This window comes from Salvelinus fontinalis, chromosome 21, assembly GCF_029448725.1.
Source record: "Salvelinus fontinalis isolate EN_2023a chromosome 21, ASM2944872v1, whole genome shotgun sequence".
NCBI classification, from domain to species: Eukaryota; Metazoa; Chordata; class Actinopteri; order Salmoniformes; family Salmonidae; genus Salvelinus; species Salvelinus fontinalis.
In genome coordinates, this window is record NC_074685.1 from 40,961,526 (window position 1) to 40,985,129 (window position 23,604).

At 44.4% G+C, this 23,604-nt stretch overlaps 2 protein-coding genes across 6 annotated transcripts in view; one reads left to right on the forward strand and one right to left on the reverse strand.

Annotated features, from left to right (window-relative positions):
• Positions 1-100: 100 nt before the first annotated feature.
• On the forward strand, positions 101-19,222 carry nup188 (nucleoporin 188). The gene is made up of 42 exons (XM_055875214.1): positions 101-202; positions 876-930; positions 1,046-1,119; positions 1,211-1,295; positions 3,078-3,158; positions 3,503-3,547; positions 3,669-3,761; positions 4,148-4,267; positions 5,655-5,866; positions 6,251-6,365; positions 6,560-6,760; positions 7,143-7,232; positions 7,397-7,462; positions 7,574-7,693; positions 7,784-7,910; positions 8,051-8,206; positions 8,407-8,533; positions 8,716-8,803; positions 9,493-9,569; positions 9,674-9,788; positions 10,132-10,252; positions 10,456-10,522; positions 10,778-10,903; positions 11,358-11,598; positions 11,914-12,120; positions 12,318-12,487; positions 12,847-12,984; positions 14,102-14,300; positions 14,531-14,608; positions 14,699-14,784; positions 14,941-15,086; positions 15,208-15,386; positions 15,815-16,015; positions 16,151-16,243; positions 16,500-16,652; positions 16,745-16,882; positions 17,036-17,110; positions 17,221-17,436; positions 17,624-17,755; positions 17,886-17,956; positions 18,037-18,166; positions 18,339-19,222. Exons 1-42 carry the CDS (start codon positions 177-179, stop codon positions 18,504-18,506), a joined length of 5,208 nt encoding a protein of 1,735 aa, XP_055731189.1. The 5' UTR covers positions 101-176; the 3' UTR covers positions 18,507-19,222.
• The window catches only part of cdk5rap2 (CDK5 regulatory subunit associated protein 2), a 62,946-nt gene continuing 57,136 nt past the window's right edge, over positions 17,795-23,604 (reverse strand). For 4 of the 5 annotated variants that reach the window (XM_055875212.1, XM_055875210.1, XM_055875209.1 and 1 more), the window contains 7 exons: positions 23,497-23,559; positions 23,024-23,298; positions 22,641-22,784; positions 22,059-22,197; positions 20,453-20,499; positions 20,264-20,318; positions 17,795-19,786 (listed from right to left, as the gene is read on the reverse strand). In XM_055875212.1, coding sequence (XP_055731187.1) covers positions 19,650-19,786; positions 20,264-20,318; positions 20,453-20,499; positions 22,059-22,197; positions 22,641-22,784; positions 23,024-23,298; positions 23,497-23,559 — 860 coding nt within the window. In that variant the 3' untranslated portion in view covers positions 17,795-19,649. The remainder of the gene's footprint in view (positions 19,787-20,263; positions 20,319-20,452; positions 20,500-22,058; positions 22,198-22,640; positions 22,785-23,023; positions 23,299-23,496; positions 23,560-23,604) is intronic. The other variant, XM_055875213.1, reaches the window with a different exon arrangement.

Here is a 23,604-nt window from a genome sequence, read left to right on the forward strand (position 1 = left end):
AACCTTTATTTATGGTGCACGACGTGCGATATTTTCTTATTATATATTTAATTTCATGTGAATGGCAAATGTTTGGTATTTATATACATTTAAAAGCATAACTATAAAAACTACATCTACAGGTCACGTGATGGGGTCCATGTCGCAGACAAGTTACGTCACGTTGCAGGGAGAAGATGGCGGACTCGGAGATGTATGTGAGGTAACTAAATGAAATACAATTTATGTATATTTTGACCATTATAGCTTTCAAATTCATGAGTAAACTTTAAGATGTGTTTTAATTTAGAAATTGTACTTACATTTGTACAGCAATGTGAAAGCTTCCCTTGGAGGGAACTAGCTGCTAGTAGTAGCAAGCTGCTAGCTCGTTAACATGCTTGCTAACGTAACGTTGACGTTACTTGCTAACTACATTTGAATGGTATGATAGCGCGGTCTGTTACAGTTCCAAACGCATGACGACAGCAGCATGTATCAACGAGACGTGAACTAGCAAGCTTAGTTAGCGTACAACTGACATTTGTCTGGGAATAAACTTTCAGACATGTATTCGTAATAAAAACATTTACTTGATAATTTAGCTAACTAACTCAACATAACGTTGATGCTGATTTTGCGTATTAAACTGTCTGGTACAGCTAATTAGCTAGCTAGAGGGAGTTGACAGCTGGTTCACAATAACAAACATCATAGCACACTTGTTATTAGTTAGCTTTGTTCTAACTGTGGCCACTCACTGCACTTTTAATAGCTATGTCTAACTTAAACCATATTTGCCGTTATGCCACAACTCAGACTTGAACAGTTAACTATGAGTTTAACCACCTGAAAAATACTATCTAGGGAGCTATGGAATTGTTTTGCTTTTGCAGGAGCAGCCGAGAGTTATGGACTATCTTACTGGGGAGATCTGCATTGAGGGAACCGGTATGTAGCCTTTTTATTTCTTCACCTATCATATTTCTTTTATATTTCAACAAAGTCTTACAATGTCTGCCACTGTGCTTTTTCTTCTAAAATATTACATCCATCCTGGATCAAGGCTCAAATAGAGGAAGAACTAGATCGAAATTGGGAACGATTACTTCAAGGGCTGAGTTACTACAAAACACCCAGGTATGCGATGCAATCTAACTATTTAAATGTTTCAATACGAAATGTTTAAGCTTGTAGATAGACCAATGCTTGACATTTTTCCTTGTTTTAGTTCATCAGCGGCGGAAAAACTGAAAGCGGACAAAGATGTGGCCCAACCATTGAAGGACGTTGGTCTGAGGATCAGTAAACTGCTGGTAAGGAATGCTTAAATGATCTGACGGGATAGTGAATGAAGTAAGATATACTGATACTGTATAGTGTAATGATGCATGGCAAAAGCAGGTATTATTTTGAATACTACAGTGGCTCGCGAAAGTATTTACCCCTTTGGCATCTTTCCTATTTTGTTGCCTTACACCCTGGAATTTAAATTCATTTTTGGGGGGGGGGTTTGTATCATTTGATTTACACAACATGTCTACCACTTTGAAGATGCAAATTATTTAGTGAAACAAAACAAGAAATAAGACAAAAACAGAACTTTAGCATGCATAACTATTCACCCCCCCAAAGTCAATACTTTGTAGAGCCACCTTTTACAGCTGCAAGTCTCTTGGGGTATGTCTCTATAAGCTTGGCACATCTAGCCACTGGGATTTTTGCCCATTCTTCAATGCAAAACTGCTCCAGCTCCTTCAAGTTGGATGGGTTCCGCTGGTGTACAGCAATCTTTAAGTCATACCACAGATTCTCAATTGGATTGAGGTCTGGGCTTTGACTAGGCCATTCCAAGACATTTAAATGTTTCCCCTTAAACCATTGGAGTGTTGCTTTAGCAGTATGCTTAGGGTCATTGTCGTGCTGTAAGGTGAACCTCCGTCCCAGTCTCAAATCTCTTAAAGACTGAAACAAATTTCCCTCAAGAATCTCACTGTATTTAGCGCCATCCATCATTCCTTCAATTCTGACTAGTTTCCCAGTCCCTGATGAAAAACATAACCACAGCATGATGCTGCCACCACCACCATGCTTCACTGTGGGGATGGTGTTCTCAGAGTGATGAGGTGTTGGGTTTGTGCCAGACATAGTTTTCCTTGATGGCCAAAAAGCTCAATTTTAGTCTCATCTGACCAGAGTACCTTCTTCTATATGTTTGGGGAGTCTCCCACATGCCTTTTGGCGAACACCAACCATGTTTGCTTATTCTTTTCTGGCCACTCTTCCTTAAAAAGCCCAGCTCTGTGGAGTGTACAGCTTAAAGTGGTCCTATGGACAGATACTCCAATCGCCGCTGTGGAGCTTTGCAGCTCCTTCAGAGTTATCTTATATCTCTTTGTTGCCTCTGATTAATGCCCTCCTTGCCTGGTCTGTGAGTTTGTGGGCAGCCCTCTCTTGGCAGGTTGTTGTGCCATATTCTTTCCATTTTTTAATAAGGGATTTAATGGTGCTCCGTGGGATCTTCAAAGTTTTTTATATTTTTTTATAACCCAACCTTGATCTGTACTTCTCCACAACTTTGTCCCTGACCTGTTTGGAGAGCTCCTTGGTCTTCATAGTGGTGTTGCAGACTCTGGGGCCTTTCAGAACAGGTGTATATATACTGAGATCATGTGACACTTAGATTGCACACAGGTGGACTTTATTTAACTAATTATGTGTCTTCTGAAGGTAATTGGTTGCACCAGATCTTATTTAGGGGCTTCATAGCAAAGGGGGCGAATACATATGCACGCACCACTTTTACATTTTTAATCTTTTTTGAAACAAGTCATTTTTTTCACTTCACCAATTTGGACTATTTTGTCAATGTTCATTATATGAAATCCAAATAAAAATCTACTTCAATTACAGGTTGTAATGCAACAAAATAGGAAAAACGCCAAGGGGGGTGAATACTTTTGCAAGGCACTGTATATAGTGTAATGATGCATGGAGACGCACCACCAATTAACTTGAATACAGTACATGAACAGGGTATGATTAAGTTGTAATTCCTTTCCTTTGTAGAATTTATTAACACGCTTCTCTTTTTTCAGGGTCTGGATCAACAGCAGAGTGTACAGATTTTACAATGTTACCTTCAAGAAGATTACAGAGGGACCCGCAACACACTGAAGGTAGTCTCTCTACTTCGCTCTCTCTAGCTCTGTGTGGTGATACTAGATTCAGAAAAAAATATCAGAAGACTGTGAAGGAATTCTATACTACTAAATATTGTCAATCTAGACACATGTTTGTATTTTTTAACCTTTATTTAACTAGGCAAGTCAGTTAAGAACAAATTCTTATTTTCAATGACGGCCTAGGAACTGCCTTGTTCAGGGGCAGAAAGACACATTTTTACCTTGTCAGCTCTGGGATTCAACCTTGCAACCTTTCGGTTACTAGTCCAATGCTCTAACCACTAGGCGACCTGCCGCCCCATGTACCTTGACTAGAGATATCTTATCTGCCCTCATAGGATGTTTTGCAGGATGAGAGACCGAGCCAAGCCCTACTTCTGAAGGTTAGTACAAGCTCCCAAAAGCTACCCAAGTTTGCTGGTATTCTATTTCACCAGCTCATAAAGCATAATCAGGTCAATTGATAGGCTTATACACTGATTCTTTGAGTGTGTGTGTGTTCAGATCGCTGACTATTACTACGAGGAGCGTGTGTGTCATCTGCGATGCGTTCTTCTCCTGCTGACGTACTTTCAGGATGAGAGACACCCTTACAGGGTAAGGAGCTCCCTTATGTCTGCTAGGACTTACACTGTGGTCCAATGTTACACTAGACCCATCTGTATGTATGGGTAATGGGGGGTGGGGTCAGGCTGGTAAGGTCATTTGCTGGTAAGCTCATTTGATGCTCATGCTAATACAGTACAGGCCAATGTTCCTGATTGGCTATTTGTAGTAGCTATGATCTTTTACAGTATATCTAACACATTGTAACCTTTGTTTACATTTATTGATACCATTTATGGGAAACAACAGTGAAGCATACAATGGTACAGGTTACAAATAGTACAGTTTAGACATGGAAGTGTGTAAACATAAAAATAAAAAAAACGTATGACAACTTTGAATCAATGGATTTTTTTTTTGTGTTGCTTTGGGTGCAGGTGGAGTACTCCAACTGTGTGAACAAGCTGGAGAAGGATCTGGTCAACAACTACCAGAAGCAGTTTGAGACCCTGTTCAAAGCTGAATCCCCGACATGGGAGACGCATGGCAACCTCATGGTTAGAACTACATTCTTTACTACCCTATTCCAAGTTACACATTGAGTTTAGGATCTGATTGACTCCTCAATGCTTGAAGTAAATATGGGTATCTCAAACTCCCCATAAGTTCTTATCTTAATGTTTTCAACATTATCTTGTGGAAATATTTTCCACCTACAGTACCAGTCGAAAGTTTGGACACCTACTCATTCAAGGGTTTTTCTTTATTTTTACTATTTTCTACATTGTAGAATAATAGTGAAGACATCAAACCTATGAAATAACATGAGGAATCATGTAGTAACAAAAAAAGTGTTAAACAAATCAAAATATATTTGAGATTCTTCAAGGTAGCCACCCTTTGCCTTGATGACAGCTTTGCACACTCTTGGCATTCTCTCAACCAGCAGCACCTGGAATGCTTTTCCAACAGTCTTGAAGGAGTTTCTACATATGCTGAGCACTTGTTGGCTGCTTTTCCTTCCCTCTGCGGTTTAACTCATCTCAAACCATCTTAATTGGTTTGAGGTCGGGTGATTGTGGAGGCCAGGTCATCTGATGCAGCACTGTATCACTCTTTTTCTTGGTCAAATAGCCCTTACACAGCCTGGAGGTGTGTTTTGGGTCATTGTCCTGTTGAAAAACAAATGATAGTCCTACTAAGCACAAACCAGATGGGATGGTGTATCGCTGCAGAATGCTGAGGTAGTCATGCTGGTTAAGTGTACCTTTTTGAATTCTAATTAAATAACCGACAGTGTCACCTCCAACGCACCATCACACCTCCTCCATGCTTCATGGTGGGACCCACACATGCACGTTCACCTACTCTGCATCTCACAAAGGCACGGCGGTTTGAACCAAAAATCTCAAAGTTGGACTCATCAGACCAAAGGACAGATTTACACCGGTCTATTGCTCGTGTTTCTTTGCCCAATCAAGTCTGTTCTTCTTATTGGTGTCCTTTAGTAGTGGTTTCTTTGCAGCAATTCAACCACAAAGGCCTGATTTACGCGGTCTCCTGAACAGTTGATGTTGAGATGGGACTGTTTACTTGAACTCTGAAGCATTTATATGGGCTGCAATTTGAGGTGCAGTTAACTCTAATGAAGTTATCCTCTGCAGCAGAGGTAACTCTGGGTCTTCCTTTCCTGTGGCGGTCTTCATGAGCGCGAGTTTCATCATAGCCCTTGATGGTTTTTGCAACTGCACTTGAAGAAATTTTCAAGTTCTTGACTTTTCCGGGTTGACTGACCTTCATGTCTTAAAGTAATGCCGGACTGTCGTTTCTCTTTGCTTATTTGAGCTGTTCTTGCCATAATATGGACTTGATATTTTCCCCCTACCTTCTATAATCTTCTATTATGTGCATCTTTCTTAATCAATCATGTTTCTCTCTGGTCAGACGGAGAGGCAGGTGTCCCGCTGGTTCCTGCAGTGTCTGAGGGAGCAGTCCCTGCTGCTGGAGATCCTGTTCCTGTACTATGCCTACTTTGAGATGGGTCCCGGAGACCTGCTCAGCTTCACCAAGATGTTCAAGGAGCAGGGCTTTGGCCTTCGCCAGACCAACAGACACCTGGTAGACAAGAGCATGGACGCCCTGGTCGACCGCATCGGGTCAGTCACAGCACTAATACACTGGAGTGGATGGAAATATTCATGGCTAGCTACTTCTTGTTGGCCTAATATTGATCTGGGGTTAGGGACATGGCCTACAGTTTAGAAGATTGCAAGCTACATTTGTTTCCTTTAGCAATTCATTTGTAAACAGAATGGCAGAGCACTAGCGAATGCACTGTACTGGATGTAAATCTACATAGCCAGCTAGCTACTTCCTAATGGCATCTTTATTGGCCAGACAGATTTAAGTAGGTTACATTTTCAGGATAATTGCTACATTTGTTGCTTTGGCTTGGGCAAGGGATTCAGCTTAATTAAAGAACAATAATCTTTTCTAAAGGTATTCCCTCTTGTTAATGTATCTCTCCTTCTGTCTTGCAGGTACTTCAGCTGTCTGATCCTGGTGGAAGGCATGGACATAGACTTCCTCCACAAGTGTGCCCTAGAGGAGCGCACGGAGCAGCACCAGTTCTCCAACACCCCTGCCATCAGCAAGGTAAACACTGAGCACCTTTACATGTACTGTTGGAATTGACATGTATACACTCCCGTTTTGTTATCAAGTCATCAGAATGAACTAGTTCAGATTGAAATGTTCTGGAAGTAGTAGTTTTTATGATCCGTTCGATGGGGGAATACTTTGCAATTGATCAATAAGTGACTCTCATTGTCAACTTTGTCACCAACCAGGAGATGGACCAGATGCTGCTGACGTTTGGTGACATCCCTCACCACGGGCCAGTGCTGCTGGCCTGGGTTCTGCTGAGACACACCCTGAGCCCAGATGAGTCCAGCCCCGTCATCAGACGCATCGGGAACACCTCCCTACAACTTGGGGTGTTTCAGTACCTCACTACGATGCTGCAGGGTCTGGGAGGCACTGGGAATAATGTAAGGACACACACATTATAATAAAAATACACACACACACACACACACACAAAACTCTCACCTAGCACAGGACAGCACACGCAAACACATATTTTACATACGCATACAGCACAACACACACAACCTGCAAGAATTATTCACACAATGTTTCAGAAATATGCTGCTTTCATTTTTTTGTATTTATTGAACATTTATTTATCTAGGCAAGTCAGTTAAGAACAAATTGTTATTTAGTGACGGCCTAGGAACAGTTGGTTAACTGCCTTGTTCAGGGGCAGAATAACCAATTTTTACCTTGTCAGCTCAGGGATTCAATCCAGCAACCTTTCGGTCCAATGCTCTAACCACACCTGCCGCCATGTTATGTTTCCTCCTCCCACAGTGCACAGCCAGTACAGCCAGGATGTGTATCTACGGCCTCCTCTCCTTTGTCATAACCTCCTTTGAAGAGGAGACGCTGGGCAGCCAACAGGTACCAGGCCTTGCTATCTCACATTGAGGCTCAGCCAAGTAACGATAATGTTGAGTTGTAGCACAGACTGATCAGTGATATCACAGAAATCTGCATAGTTTCACATTCCTAATGATGCTGATAAATAATATCACAGATTAATGATTGAATGGTCCCCCCCATAGCATCTGATAAATGCAGCGTGTGAAGTTCTCTCTGCGCCCAGTCTGGCTGAGCTCTTCTGGGAAACGGTGAGGAGAAATTCTTTAAACCAATTCTTCCTCGTGAAGGATGTGAAATCACTCCAAGAATATGCCTCTAGCTAAATTTCCTAATATATGGCTTTTTGAATGCTTTCCCAGAAGCCCACTATGGGATTGGGAATGATCCTGGATAGCGCAATGGGAATGTTCCCACACAAGACTGGTCTGCTGTTGCAGCTCCTCACTGCGCTCCTGTCAGATAAGTCCACCGCAAAGAAGGTATTGATTACACACACAGTTCTGCTGGCCTGTGGTTACACTTGATTAATGTGTCTGTGGTTACACTTGATTAATGTGTCTGTGTGTTAGGTGTACATTTTCCTGGACAAGATGTCGTTCTACACCGAGGTCTACAAAACGAAGCCCAATGACGTCATCTCTAGAGAAGACGAGACACTGTGGAGGAGACAAGCACCAAAACTGCTCTACCCTCTCGGTGGGTTTAGGCTGCTTGTTAGAAGAAACAGACTAATGGGTGCACATTAGTATTTTTGTGATGCTATAGTCTTTAAGTAATTGTCTTTCATTACATTTCTTCAAATATCTCTGATTGAGATCTCTCCCTCTGTCCGTCAGGCCTGGGCCAGACTAACCTGCGGATGCCTCAGGGTGTGCTGGGTCAGGTGGCTGTGGGGGAGCAGGGCTACGTGGTGCGCTGGGACTACTCCTACAGTGCCTGGATCCTGTTCACCTGTGAGATAGAGATGCTGCTCCACGTTGTCTCTACTGCAGGTAACTAGATAAATACAGGCACATTTACAGACCCACACACATACTTACACAGGCCAAGTCATACTGTATACCCAAATGCATCCTCAAACATACAGTACACACACTCAAATAATTTCTCTATCGGCAGAGATCCTTCAATACAAGAGTTTTTGTTTCAGAGTATGTGAATATATGTGTGTGTGATTCTCTCCCTGGTCCAGATGTGATCTTACACTGTGAGCGTGTGAAGCCCATCCTGGACCTGGTCCATAAGATGATCAGCACAGACTGGACCGTGTCTGACTGTCTGCTGCCCCTCACCTCACGCATCTACATGTTACTGCAGAGGTGAGATGCAACACACACACACATCTCTTTATCACTCTGTCATGGGCAGTAATCATATATTTCACATGGAATAATGATAAGCTTGTTTGGGCTCTCTTCAAAGTTGATTTGTAAGTATTTTGTATTTGTTGGTACTTTGTATTCATGGATTATTTGAGAATATTGTGGTATCTTTGAGTTAGGTTGACGTCAGTCATCAACCCTCCAGTGGATGTGATAGCGTCCTGTGCGAACTGCCTCATCGTCCTGGCTGCTAGGATGCCTGGCAAGGTGGGTTACAGATGGTCTGGTAGAGCAGTGTTTCCCAAACGCAGTCCTGAGGCTACCCCTGGGTGCACGTTTTGGTTTTTGCATTAGAACGACACAGCTGAGTTTAAATAATCAAAGCTTGATGGTGAGTTGGTTATTTGAATCAGCTGTGTAGGGGGGCCCAGGACCGAGTTTGGGAAACCATGCTCTACGTGGCTCTGAGGGGCCTCATAGCCTTCAACAGACATAAAGGACCTGTGCAGTCAAAAACATGATATCCTGTGTGTTTTATATATATTTACACACTGAGGTTTGAATAATACTGTGAAAATGATAAGGCCTTGTTTATTCTAAGAGCTGTTTGAAAAGACAACCTGAAATGTCATCCTGTTTTGGTGGGATGGAGGGTGGTACATTTGTGATATCACCAGGTGGTACATTTGTTAATAGACCAATAGGAAAGAGTTCCAAACCTCTCTGCCAACAACAGCTGTTTTCAGTTATCCCCTCCTAACCACTTCCAGATAATCCTAGCAAAATTATTGCTTGAGAAATTGCTCTTTGATAAGAAACTATTTTTGATCATTTAATTGAAAACAATCACAGGTACTTAATTGTTAACAAGAAAGTATTTGATATTGAGATAAAAATTGACCTTTACCATTCCTTAATGTGTGTGTATTGTTATGCCCCCTCTACTTTCTGAGTAGGTTTGGTCCAGCTTGCACCACACTGGTTTTCTGCCCTTCGCCTCCTCCCCTCTGACCAATATGGCACAGTCCATCAGGTAGGTTGTGTCACGCCATATCATATTCACAGGGGGGGAAGTCTTTGAGGGGTCTTGTTTCATCATAGTTAATATTATGTATTTATATATATATATATATTCAGTGCTGAGGGGATGAAGGCAGGTAACTACGGCAACCTGCTGGTCCTGATAGAGCAGCCCAGAGGGGAGTACGCTGTGACCATCGCCTTCCTGCGCCTCGTCACCACCCTGGTCAAGGTATCTCGCTCTCTCTATTCTATTAACAGTCTAGTAATGGCTCATCACCCCCCAAAAAAACAGCTTACTGAACAGCTTACAGCACTGAATATATACCATCTCAATGTCTTTCTTTTACATGGGGCATTAATATAGCCGTTTCAAGTAAATCTGTTTTTAAAGGGGGGAAATAAAATAAGCATACAGACAAGACAAAAACAGACAATACATTATCATAACACTTCTCCACGCCTCAATCTCCACAAAGGTCTTGTGTTTAGGGGATAGCAGTTTATTTGGCATTGAGCGGCTGGCTGACTGACTATCAGTAGTTGTAATAACGGTGTTTCCCTCCTGCCCTCAGGGCCAGCTGGGCAGCACCCAGGACAAGGGCCTCATCCCCTGTGTACTGCTGGTGCTGAAGGAGATGCTACCCACTTACCACAAGTGGCGCTACAACACCCACGGAGTCAGAGAGAGGATCGGTGAGTACCTTCACAAGTCTATGGTGGTCAACTACATCAGTGATATCCCTTTTAGAATATGTGCAGTGTGTCTGTCTCAAATTGCACTCTGTTCCCGTTTTATAGTGCACTACTTTTGACCAGGGTTGAGGGTGGCCTTAGCCGTATTGAAAGGGCTGGCTGTAAAACTACTGTCAGACTGAAAAACATTCTGAATCCTCTAGGTTGTCTGATCCTGGAGTTGGTCCATGCCATCCTGAACCTCAGTCCAGAGGGAGAGGCTAGTGGCAGGTAGGGCTGCTGTGCATATCAAAACAACATTCCTTATTCTACCTAAACAGACATTACATCACTAAGAAACAAAATGCTTCTCGTCCGTCTGAATTGCTTGTTATTGAATTTGGGACTGAGTAAAACGCACATCTGAATAGTGCGTTGCAGACTGACAGGACTCTGTAGACCCAGATGGCACCTAACCCCATAGTATTACTATCAAACAGAAAAGGATTGGTGTCATATTTTAACCTATCTCTATCTCTCCCCCAGCACGCCAACCCTCCAGTCTCTGTGTATCTACAGTCTGGCTAACACCGAGGCTGGCCAGGCGGTGGTTAATATCATGGGGGTGGGAGTGGACACCATAGACGTGGTCCTGGCTGCTCAGCCCAGCAGGTAACGTGTCACTCTACACCTTGGCATGTCTACAGCTGACCACTCTACTACACCAGTGGTCTTTGTATCATAGTGTCTCAGGAGGGGGAGACCGGTTCAGAACATTGCATGTAGATAGAAAAGCAGTGGATATAGAGTTGCCACAGCTTTCTTTTGTTTAAGAGTGGGGCAGTCCCACTCAAGTTTTTAAAAAATTTTATTGGAGAGGACAGAAGTACAGAGGAAAGATGGAGCGTTTTCTGAAATGCAGTGGGATGGATTGAAATCCATGCTGCAGCGGTAATATGTGCTTCGGAGGCAGCAGCTTAGACCGCTTGACCACCCTAGACCACTTACAATGAATTCTGTTTATATAACTGAATAAGCACATGGGCCCCATTGTATGTTCTATTGTTTGTGAATTAGAAACTGATGATTTCCATGTTAATTTAAACTTTTCTGTGTCTTCCTCTAGTGGTGGCTCGGAGGGCCCAGGTCAGATCCTTATCCAGACGGTCAAGCTGGCCTTCTCCGTCACCAACAACGTGATCCGCCTCAAGCCACCGTCGAGCGCTGTTTCGCCCCTGGAGCAGGCGCTGACGCAGCACGGTGGCCACGGCAGCAACCTAATCGCCGTGCTTGCCAAGTACATCTACCACAAACACGACCCGGCCCTACCGCGCCTCGCCATCCAGCTGCTCAAGAGGCTCGCCACGGTAACTCAACACACATTGCACATATGATCAGAGCAATCAACTAAGGTAGTGAAAACCCCAACGTAGTTCTAGCAGCATAATAAGTTACACTTGCCACATTCTCTGTTGGGTAGTGTTTGGAGGTTAGCGAGCAAAAACATGAATCAATCAAATTTATTGAGCCTTTTTTACATCACCAGTTGTTCCAAGGCTTATAAGTAGAGGGCAAGAGAACGCAGTGAGACACTGTTGAAGTAGATGTAAACAGAAATGGGGACAAGACTACAGTACTAGTCAAGATATTGTGTAATATTTATGTAACCATCTGGTTTCCAGGTGGCTCCCATGTCGGTGTACGCCTGCCTGGGCGGTGACGCGGCTGCCATCAGGGATGCCTTTCTGACGCGGCTACAGAGCAGGACGGAGGACATGAGGATCAAGGTGATGATCTTGGAGTTCCTCACCGTGGCCGTGGAGACCCAGCCGGGCCTCATCGAGCTCTTCCTCAACCTGAAGGTCAAGGACGGCGCAGAGGGGTCAAAGGTAAGAGCTGGGCGAAGCAGGCAGTCGAAGCGTAGGACAGGAACATGTTAGGACTTAGACTTGTGTGTTGATGTTTAATACGTATAGTTAACTTAAGTTTAATACGTATAGTTTTCTTTTTGTGAGTTTCTGAATCTTTATACCAGACTCAGTTCAGTAATTTAATGGACAAGTCTTCTTTTCTCTCTCCCTCCCAGGAGTTTCTGCTGGGTGAGTGGAGCTGTCTGCAGGTTGTGTTGGATCTGATTGACTCCAGGCAGCAGGGGAAGTATTGGTGTGTCCCCCTGCTGCACCGCGCTGCCCTGGCCTTCCTCCACGCCCTGTGGCAGGACCGACGGGATAGCGCAATCTCTGTCCTACGTACCAAGTGAGTGAGGTGACACTGCCTGGGCGCACACACACAGCCAGAGACACACGCTTGAACATGCACATACACACACACACCAACATGAGAGATTATGCCATAACATTCTTTTTGTTGTGTGTTTCAAGTGATTTCATTTAACACCTCATGGCACAACGTCTCCCCCTTGTTACTTACTTTTGGTGTGCATGTATTGACATGTATGTGTAACTGATAGATGCACACACACTACGTGTTTTTATATGCGTGTAAATTATGTCTTATGTCTTTTACATTATCTGTCGGACCCCAGTAAGACTAATTGTCGCCATCGGTGTTGGCTGACGGGCATCCTAATAAATGTATGACGTTTCCTCCCACAGAGAGAGGTTTTGGGAAAACCTGACCACGCCTCTGTTTGGAACCCTTCCCGCCCCCTCAGACATCACTGAGCCTTGTGTTCTGGAGACCTGTGCCTTCGTCATGAAAATCATCGGCCTTGAGATCTACTATGTGGTCAGGTAACAAGGCTACATATTTCTAGAGCTACATACAGCAATCCAAGCCAGTATATTTGGTGTATTGAGTTGTTAGTGGTATCAATGGCTTTATCTACCGAACTGCATATGATATGTGTCAAGCTGTCTGCATTACGTATTATTCTGTGTGTAAATCCGGGTCACTCCATTTATTTGTTATGTATTCATTTGTGGATGTCCATCATCCATTTTGCATGACATGTTATGAATTACAATTCGTATGATATGTTACGAATTTGCTAAACTTACAATTTGTTGCTAATGTTGGCTAGGTGGCTAACATGAGCTAGCTGGCTAACGTAAGGTTTAAGGCTTTATTTTTATTTTACCTTTTATTTAACAAGGCAAGTCAGTTAAGAACAAATTCTTATTTACAATGACGGTCTACACCGGTCAAACCCTAACCCGGACGACGCTGTGCCAATTGTGCGCCGCCCTATGGGACTCCCAATCACGGCCGGTTGAGATACAGCCAGGATTCGAACCAGGGTGTCTGTAGTGACGCCTCTAGCACTGAGATGCAGTGCCTTAGACCACTGCGCCACTCGGGAGCCAACAGTAGAATATATTGGGGTAAGGTTTGGCGTTAGGTTAAAAGGTTAGGGTTAGCCAACATGCTAAGTAGTTGCAAAGTAGCTAAAAAGTATTTGAAAAGTTGTTAATTAGCTAAAATGCTGAAGTTGTCCTTGATGAGATTCGGGGACACAACCTTTGGGTTGCTAGACATTCGCGTTATTCGCCCACCCCGACCAACCACCCTCCTTTCGGTTTTGCCTTAACCTTCTGTCATATGTAACCATAACAAACGTAACATATCATACTAATTTCAGTGTCCCAGATTTCCATTTATTATGTTATGTCTAGTCTGAGACCAGGCTGGTGTGAATTGATGGTGTGAAATGCTAAACAAATTCCTGTGACAATAAATGAATAAAATATACATTGAGATATGAAATAAACTAGGCTAAATGAGATTGACTTGAGTTTAAATTTTTTAAATGTAATGGATAGATCAGACACGATTCGCTATTCTACCTGACAGACATTCATCTGTTCCACACAGTATACTTCTATCTGAATGGCCCTCTCTTTTCCCCAGTGGCTCTCTGGAGCGCTCTCTGAAGGATGCACTGCAGAAGTTCTCCAGCGGGCGGCGCTACGAGTACTGGTCCCAGTATGTTAAGTCCCTGGTGGTCCACGTGGCAGAGACGGAGGAGGAGGAGGGCGTGCACTCTTTCTCCGAGACCCAGATGGTCATCTCAGCCTGGCGGATGCTGCTCATCCTCTCCACCAGTCATGTATGTCACACCACTCGTCACTGTGGTGTTTAAAAACATTCACTAGAATTCTGTCAAACATGGCAGAGGAAGTCGTCCTATGAATTCCATGATGAATACATGCATAAGCGATAAACAATACCCCATAAATATATGGGAGGTATAAAAAAAGAAAGATACTATGCTGATCAGTGTGACTGGCTGCAGTGTGACTGGTTGGTTGATTCATTGATGTTTTCTGATGTTTACAGTCGGATGTGATGCAGTTAAAGGAGGACTCTGCCAGACTTAAGCTCTTCATGGACGTGCTGGATGGGACCAAAGCTGCTGTGAGTTAGTCACCATGACAACTGCTCATCTCTTTCATCTGTCCTCTTCTCACTCACTAGCTATCACCTCCCCCTTCTCTCTTTCTCTAGTTGCTAGTGCCCATGTCTGTGCCCTGTCTACGTCTGGGATCCATGATGGCTACTCTTCTGCTGATCCTACTTAAACAGTGGAGAAGGTTTGTGTGTGCCCACATGTTGAAATATCAGGATAATGAAAATGATCTCAAAGCTGTTATAATTCCGTGAGGTAGTACATTGGTTGTTAATAATCAAACTCTTTCTGCACATCGTAGCACTAACGCCTTTGTTGCCTGTCCTGCTTACCCATGCAGTGTGGTTGCCACGGCCCCTGACGTACTGGCCCCCCTCTCTTTGATCCTGGAGAGTGTCCTGCAGGCCGACCAGCAGCTGATGGAGAGTACAAAGGCCAAGGTGTTCTCTGCCCTCATCTCTGCACTGCAGATACAGGGACTCAACGGTGAGGGGGACTAATCGCTGTGTGTGCAACTCAATATTAGGAAGGTGTTCTTAATGTTTTGTACACTCATTGTACATGACTTGTCGAGTACTCTAGCAGTGTTGCTCATTACATTGATCAGGTGGGGAGATCTCCCAACTGCCCCAGCTGCTGCTGTGTGTGTGTGAGACGGTGCAGGACGAGGCGCTGGCACTGATTGACAGCACTCGTCACGCGGCTCATGTGAGGGACGTCCCGGATGACAAAGACAGCATGGAGACTGATGCCGTCCGCAGCATCCAGAAAGACCAGAGAGACGGGGTGAGTCGCACAGCGCCGGCAATTTAGAATGAGATTAACTTTTTATTATTCACGTAATGTGGAGATTTCTCTTCAACTTAACCGCATAAAAACAGACCTTAAGCAACACTAGAATAATTGTACTCTTCTAAACGCACACAGTGCATAACTGTTGCTCCAAGTGTTTTGAAAAAGGGCACATCCAACCAAATAGTAAGCTGCAATGAATTACCTCTGCACGTGCTGAATAAATTCTAATCTTTGATCTCGGTCAGGGCAGCTCAGCATGTCTGTGGTGGATCATCTCTAGCTTTGGTTTATGTGAAGCAAAAGTGGAATCGGAAGTTTTGATTTAAAGAGATTTGCACGATTTCTTGGTAATTCATTGAGTGATGAGGCAATTCATATTCACACCCCTCTTTCTCTCACCCTCTTCATCTCTGTCTCAGGTGTGTGTGCTGGCCTTACACCTGGCCAAGGAGCTGTGTCGTGCCGACGAGGACGGGGAACACTGGGTTCTAGTGATGAGGAAGATTCCTGCTCTCCACTCTATTCTCAGCGCTCTAGAACTCAGCCTACGCTCCAAACAGAACCTCTACTTCACCGAGGCTGCCCTGCACCTGCTGCTCACGCTAGCCCGCACACCACAGGTACTCACACACTACTACATTGCCATATAAATGACTAAGACAGATATATTAGACACGATTTCTAATGCAAAAATAACTAAATGCTTTATCAACCACATTAGTAATAAAGGATATTTCATCCCTCCTGTCTTCCAGGGTGCAGCAGCAGTAGCCGGGGCCGGCGTCATCCAGAGTATCTGTCTCCCTCTGCTCAGTGTCTACGAAGTGCCCTCTAATGGAGCCTCACAGGTAACACACAAGCACAACATTGTACGTCCCAAAGGGCACCCTATTCCCTGTATAGTACACTACGTTTGACCAGGGCTTATATGTCTGGTCAAAAGTAGGGCACCACGTAGGGAATAGGGTGCCATTTGGAACACATACTAAACCGTTCATTAATTGACACGGCATTGAAGAATTGTTGTAGTGTTATTTTAATGTTAGGCGCTCGTGCTCTCTCGGTGGTATTATAACATTAGTTTCTCTTCATCTCCCTGGTCAGGGTTTCTCCCGTAAGTCCCAAGATGCTCCCTGCTGGCCGGGCGTGTACCGCCTCTCTATGTCCCTCATGGAGATCTTGCTCAAGACGCTGCGCTACAACTTCATCAACGAGGCCCTGGACTTTGTCGGAGTGCACCAGGAACGCATACTGCAGGTGTGTTTCTGTCAGTGAATTGTCATCTGTGTGTACACCATCTCTTCTTTTCTGTATATGGAACCTAAAGTCTCTTTCTCTGTTTCTGTCAGTGCCTGAATGCGGTGCGGACGGTCCAGAGTCTGGTGTGTCTGGATGAGGCTGACCACACAGTGGGCTTCCTGCTGCAGCTGTCCAGCTTCTGTAAGGAGTGGCAGTTCCATCTGCCCCATCTGCTCCGAGATGTACAGGTCAGTCAGCACTGAGCATCATCAAATGTACACTTCAACTCTAATAATGAATGAAATGCCCTGTTTATTGTGATTGTTTTATTTTTCCCCAAAGTATATATTTTTAGCTTACAACAATGAAAACTCAGGTTTTTACTTTTTGTCTACCTGCAGATCAATCTGTGTTACCTGTGTCAGACGTGCACCTACCTCCTCCACAGCAGGAACATGCTTCATCACTACCTCCAGGTCAGACAGACATTACCATGTTGTTACTGGGGTTATACCAGGTTGAATTCATGTCCACAGAACTCATTATTTCCATTTATTTCACCGGACGTCTTATCATTGTCCCCCAGGCTAAGAATGGGGAGGCGCTGCCCTCCGGCCCCCGTGCCCAGAGAGATCATCAGACACCCTCCAAAGCTGCAGCCGAAGGAGGGGGCGGGGAGAGGGAGGAGGCGGAGCAGAAGGCCCTGCTGGCGGTGCAGTGCAGCCTGCTGAAGATCCTCAGTAAAACTCTGGCCACACTGCAGCACTTCACCCCTGACTGCTGCCAGATAATACTGGACCAGGTGAGAATAACACACTGTCTCTAAAAACTATCTGCACTGTTTGAACTGACTCCATTAGCGCAATCTTCTAACAACTTACCAAACACTCACATCCTGCACCATCAGCCTCTACATAGTTTTCATACACATAAAGAATGTGGTTGAAATGTGTTAGCATATGTTCACTGACTGAGATTGTGTGTGACAGTGTATGGACCTGGCTGAGTACAGGACCTTGTTTGTGCTGAGCTTCACCACCTCGGCCTTTGACGCTGACGTGGCACCCTCTTTTGGAACCCTGCTGGCAACCATCAACGTGGCCCTAAGCATGCTGGGAGAGGTTGTCCTCCCAATAATTTCAAATCCATTCAGTTCGATCTAAGATGACATTGAAATTATTTTATTTCTTGCAAATGAGGAAATATAAATTGTACTGTACATTTGACTTTCTGTGTTCTGTCCATATTTAGGTAGAGAAGAAGGAGCCAGCCTCTCTGAGTGTGGCCTCCCTGGCCTCGTCAGAGGAAACCCAAGCCCTCAAGTAAGGAGACATAGAGAAAGTTGTTCTCACTGGTGGTAATATTGGTCATTTCTAACTGGTATGTGTGACTGTCCTTCCAGGTCTCTGCTGATGTTCACCATGGAGAACTGTTTCTACGTGCTCATCTCACAGGCCGTCCGCTGTCTGAAGGACCCCACCATCGCCCCCAGAGACAAACAGAGACTCAAACAGGAGCTTGGCTCTGAACTGGTGAGTCATTCTCCTCATTCAAACTCGAAGCACCAGACTAGTTCTTTGTCCTATTTTGCCGTTCCACTCTAGTCCCATCTGTTCTCATCAGCTCAGTGTCTTGTTTCTAATAGCCTGCAATTAATTTTTTAAATGCTCTTTTAATATTATGTGATGCCTGTCTCCCCTCCAGAGCACCCTCCTCTCCAGCCTGTCCCGTCACTTCCGCCGTGGCGCCCCCTCGTCCCCGGCCAGCAGCCTGCTACCATCTCCCCAGCCCCCAGGGGCCAAGGCCAGCCACGAGGGTCAGGAGCCTTTCATCCAGCTGGTGCAGGCCTTTGTACGCCACATACAGAGGTAGACCCACCACGTGGAGTGTACGACTAGGGCCAGGAGGTGTTCCTGTTAAGAAATTATGGGCCTGAAACTCTTGGCACACATGGCTATCGTATTCTGCTCACACGGCACCGTAACCATTCTCTTCTGAATTATACTTTTTAGTTGAAGTGATATTTGTCAAGCCGGTCACCTTTAGAATCTGCTGTACGAAGTCCTGACGTGCTAGATTCTAACAAATCGGGCGTTCAGAAAATGCTCCCATCTCAAATTTGTCATGCTTATAGCCTACTATACTTCAGTGGGAATGTCAAAAGAGGACACAGCTGCTTACAAGGGCTAGCTAAAAAAAAAGTCAATTTTGAGATACTGTAGACATTTACCTCTAAGGGAATCAGTAGTAACACATCTTGGTGCTATTGAACATCAGTCTTGTTGAGTGTCCAGTCTTTCCACCGGCCTAGTTTTATAGGCCATTTGACAATAGACCTTTCTGTATTGAAAAATCAACCCCATATGTCAAATTTAATCAATTTATACATTTGTAATGAGCTGCCTAGTTACTTTCTGCTGTTTTCTATATCATTTTGATTTTTATAACGCTTGGACAGAGGGATGTTTTCTCCTTTTAAAAATGTTATTTGCATCTGCTTGGATTTTCTGACTTCTGATCATTTGTGCATCAAGTACTGCTACATTAAAACAGGTTTGCTAATAAAATACCTTTTAGGTAGAACATGACATTTTGATTGTGTCTTCATGTTTTGAGGACATTACATTGAGATTTGTACATTACTCTGAAGCCCAGGACAATATACAAACAAGAACCCACAATTGACAGGTCAAGGGAAAGACTTTTCATAAAATACATCCATTGTATAAAAAGGATATTACAATCTTAAGAAATTAAGGGGGAGGAGACATTAACTTTTGTACCGAACATAGGTCTCAAGATAGTACTGTATTTGCACAGGTCAGGGTAAGGTTACTCGACAAGCAGACAGTATTAGAACAGGGGACTGAAGGCAGTGTGTCCCATCTCAATAGTGAGGTGTAAAGTGGCTACTTCTCCTTGTCCCTCTTCCTTAATTTGAACAGATTAGGGGGAAACCAGTATAACACATCAGTGCAGACAAAGGTACCGTAGACTATTATTGGACCGGCAGCTCTAGTAGCTGCAGTGGGATGAGGCGTCACTGTTCATCTCCTCTGGGGATTCAGTGTATCTGCTGGCGGGGCTGAGGACGCTCAATCCCTTGGAGGATCCTGAAGGACCGATGGTCACTGACCATTGACCGGGACCTCCTGTAGAGGCAAGGATACGTCAGTTAACCAACCATACACATACATTGGCAACGTCCTAACAATAGTTGATCAATGTGTCTCTTCATTATGATCCATGCTGATAGCTTTCAAATTGAGGTGTGAAATACCCCTATAATTCCACTGATCAACATTTCCCCATGTAAATACATTTGTGGTAAATCTTAGACAACAGAACATGCAATATATGAATCCAAAAGACCAACCGAGTCAGCATGGGCCTGTGAGAATGACCAGCATGCAATTGGGCCAGGTCCTTCTCATGCAACACTAAGGCTGCACTAAGGCAGTTCACGGATATTGCGTTTGCAGCAATGTCGTCTCAAGCATCATTCTTACTTTTAATAGTGAAGTACAGTGCAAGCAAACCAGGTCATAAAAGCTATGGAACAAACCAAATCACGGAACAAACCAAGTCATGCATCAGAACACTCAAACTCTGTCCCCTCACACACTTACCTTCCTCTGGTCCTCCAGACAGGCCTTTCAGCCCAAAGACGGTATAATAATTTGTCTGAGATTTGCCCACATTTTTAGACAGAGTGAGAAGAAAGACCAATAAGAGATGGCACATTAGAGAAAAGGCTAAGGAGTTGGTCTGACTGACAATACTGGTTGGTGTCTGTCTAAACTGATTCTTTGACTCACCTCTAGATTCCCTCTGGCCTTCTTCAGCACTCCATGGGTTAACGACACTGGTTTGAAAGAATAACAAATCATGTCAATTCAAATGTTTGGATCTGCTTCCACCCCTGCATTGCTTGCTGTTTGGGGTTTCTGTATAGCATTGATATCAACTTATGTAAGAAGGGCTTTATAAATTTGATTGATCTCAATCAAATGCATTAATTATTCTCAGAATAGGATCTGAATAAGTTACTGAACTAAAATATAAAACGCTGTTGGTTTCATGAGCTGAAATAATCCTAGACATTTTCCATACGCACTAAAAGCTTATTCTCCCAAATGTTGTGCACAACTTTGTTTACATCCCTGTTAGTGAGCATTTCTCCTTTGCTAAAATAATCCATCCACCTGACAGGTGTGGCATATTAAACAGGTGCACCTTGTGCTGGGGACCATTAAAATGTGCAATTGTGTCTCAAGTTGAGGGAGTGTACAATTGGCATGCTGACTGCAGAAATATCCACCAGAGCACTGAATGTTAATTTATCTACCATAAGTCACCTCCAACATCATTTTAGAGAATTTGGCAGTACGTCCAACCGGCCTCACTACCGCAGACCACATGTAACCACTCCAGCCCAGGACCTGCACATCCGGCTTCTTCACCTGCGGGATAGTCTGAGACCAGCCACCTGGACAGCTGATGAAACTGGGTTTGCACAACCGAAGAGCTTCTCAGGGAAGCTCATCTGCATGCTTGTCGCCTTGGCCTGACTGCAGTTTGACGTCCTAACCAACTTCAGTGGGAAAATGCTCCCCTTTGATGGCCACTGGCACGCAGGAGAAGTGTCATTTTCAATGATAAATCCTGGTTTCAACTACTGGGCAGATGGCATGTATGGGCGAGAGGTTTGCTGATGTCAACATTGTGAACAGAGTGCCCCATGGTGGTGGTGGGGTTACGGTATGGGCAGGTATAAGCTACAGACAACACACACAATTGCATTTGAACGCACGCACAGAGATACCGTGATGAGATCCTGAGGCCCATTGTCGTGCCATTCATCCGCCGTCAGCACCTCATGTTTCAGCATGATAATACACAGTCCCATGTCGCAAGGATCTGTACACAATTCCTGGAAGCTGAAAATGTACCAGTTCTTCCATGGCCTGCATACTCACCAGACATGTCAACCATTGAGCATGTTTGGGATGCTCTCAATCGACGTGTAAGACAGCATTTTCCAGTTCAAGCCTATATCCAGCAACTTCGCACAGCCATTGAACAGGAGTGGGACAACATTCCACAGGCCACAATCAACAGCCTGATCAACTTTATGCGAAGAAGATGTGTCGCACTGAATGAGGCAAATGGTGGTCACACCAGATACTGACTGGTTTTCTGATCCACGCCCCTACCTTCTTTTTCTTTTAAGGTATCTGACCCACAGATGCACATCTGTATTCCCAGTCGTGAATCCATAGATGAGGGCCTTTAATGAATTTATTTCAATTGACTGATTTCCTTATATGAACTGTAACTCAGTAAAATATGAAAGCGTTCCGTTGATTCTCAATCAAATGCATTATCATTCTCTCAAGCATGGGAGGTGAAGTAAGTTCTTACGCTGGTCAATAATGACCCTCTCCATGCCCTCTTTGAGCTGGTTGGTGGTCCGCAGCCGCTTGACCGCACCGCTCAGCATCCGCTCCTGCTGGGACAGACGGCTCTTCAGACTCGCTATCTCATTCTTCAACAGCTCATCCTGGGAGAGGGAAGAGTGGAGGGAGACCATTTACACTGGTCTTATCAGTACCCCCAATTAGTATGGAAAGTGGATTACGTCACAATCAGTCAAACGTAAACACGACTGAGACACCCTGGAGACATAGTTAGCAAACGTGTAGCGCCAGCAAACATGCATGCAGTCAGTCTCCTCAACTGATAAGGTGTCTCCGCTAATGTTTACTTTTGAACCTTTGTGACATCTCCACTTTCCACACATATTGACCAATTTATTCCAATTGCGTCATTCTAATTACATGTTTGTGTGGACAGTATTAATATATTTATAATTTGTGGAAAAAATGTGTATACTTATCATGTAGAGAGCCTTGTTTGTGTGTGCACTGAAGACTGAGTTGAGAGGGTGTGTGTATAACTGGTGTGTGTGTGTGTGTATGTGTGTGTGTGTGAGAGTGTGTGTACCTGCTGGTTGCTGGTTGCGGTCACGATGCCAGAGGGCAGGGATACCCTCCAGACCAGTTTGAGCAGCTGGCCAGCCTCCTCCAGGACCTGCTGCATGGTGTTCACACTGCTGGACAGAGCCTTCAGGTGACCGTGTTCCACCACCTGGACAATAACACAGAACACTGGCTCAATATTCAATATAAACAGTTGAACACTCATAATGAACACATAGGAAATGTAATTAATTATTACAGCAATTTATTGTATGAATGATTTTCAAATATTACATGCACATTATAAATACTAAAAGGTAGTTGTCTGGACTTCACCTGAGCAGGAAACAGGAAAGTCTGACATGTATTAAACAAGGGAATGTGCTCATAAGAGACTGTTGTATTTACCCTGTTGTCAGTCCCCTGCTGGCTGAGTGTGCAGACACACTCCTGCAGGTGTGTGTCCATGGTGCGGGTGAGCCTCCTTCCCTCGGAGATCTGCTTCCGCAGGGCATTGTGGTCCTCGATAAGACCCAGGATGTGGCGCCCTTGGCGGTTGGCCCACAGACGGTGGCCGGGCACCAGGCGGGATGGAGGGGGAGCCGAGCCAGAGATACTGTCCCCAGAACTGTTACTACACTGTGACACGGCGTCCATCTCCGACTGGGCTTGACGCTTCAGATCTGGCAGAGAGAACACAAACACACACACACATATGTATATACTGTTAATGACTGACAACTGACACAGACGTACATTGATGTTATACACAGTTACTCACCTAACATATTGACATTATACAAATGTGACATTTGTTGTGGTGTACCTACAGGCCAGTAACATACAGTACATTGTGGATTGGGTGTGCTGTGGGTTCTCACCGTGAGAGGAGGAGTGGCGGGGAGGATCACAGCCTTCACAACCAGGAGACCTGCCTGTATCCTCTGGAACACACAACATAGGACAAATGTTTATGCCACGGGACTTTA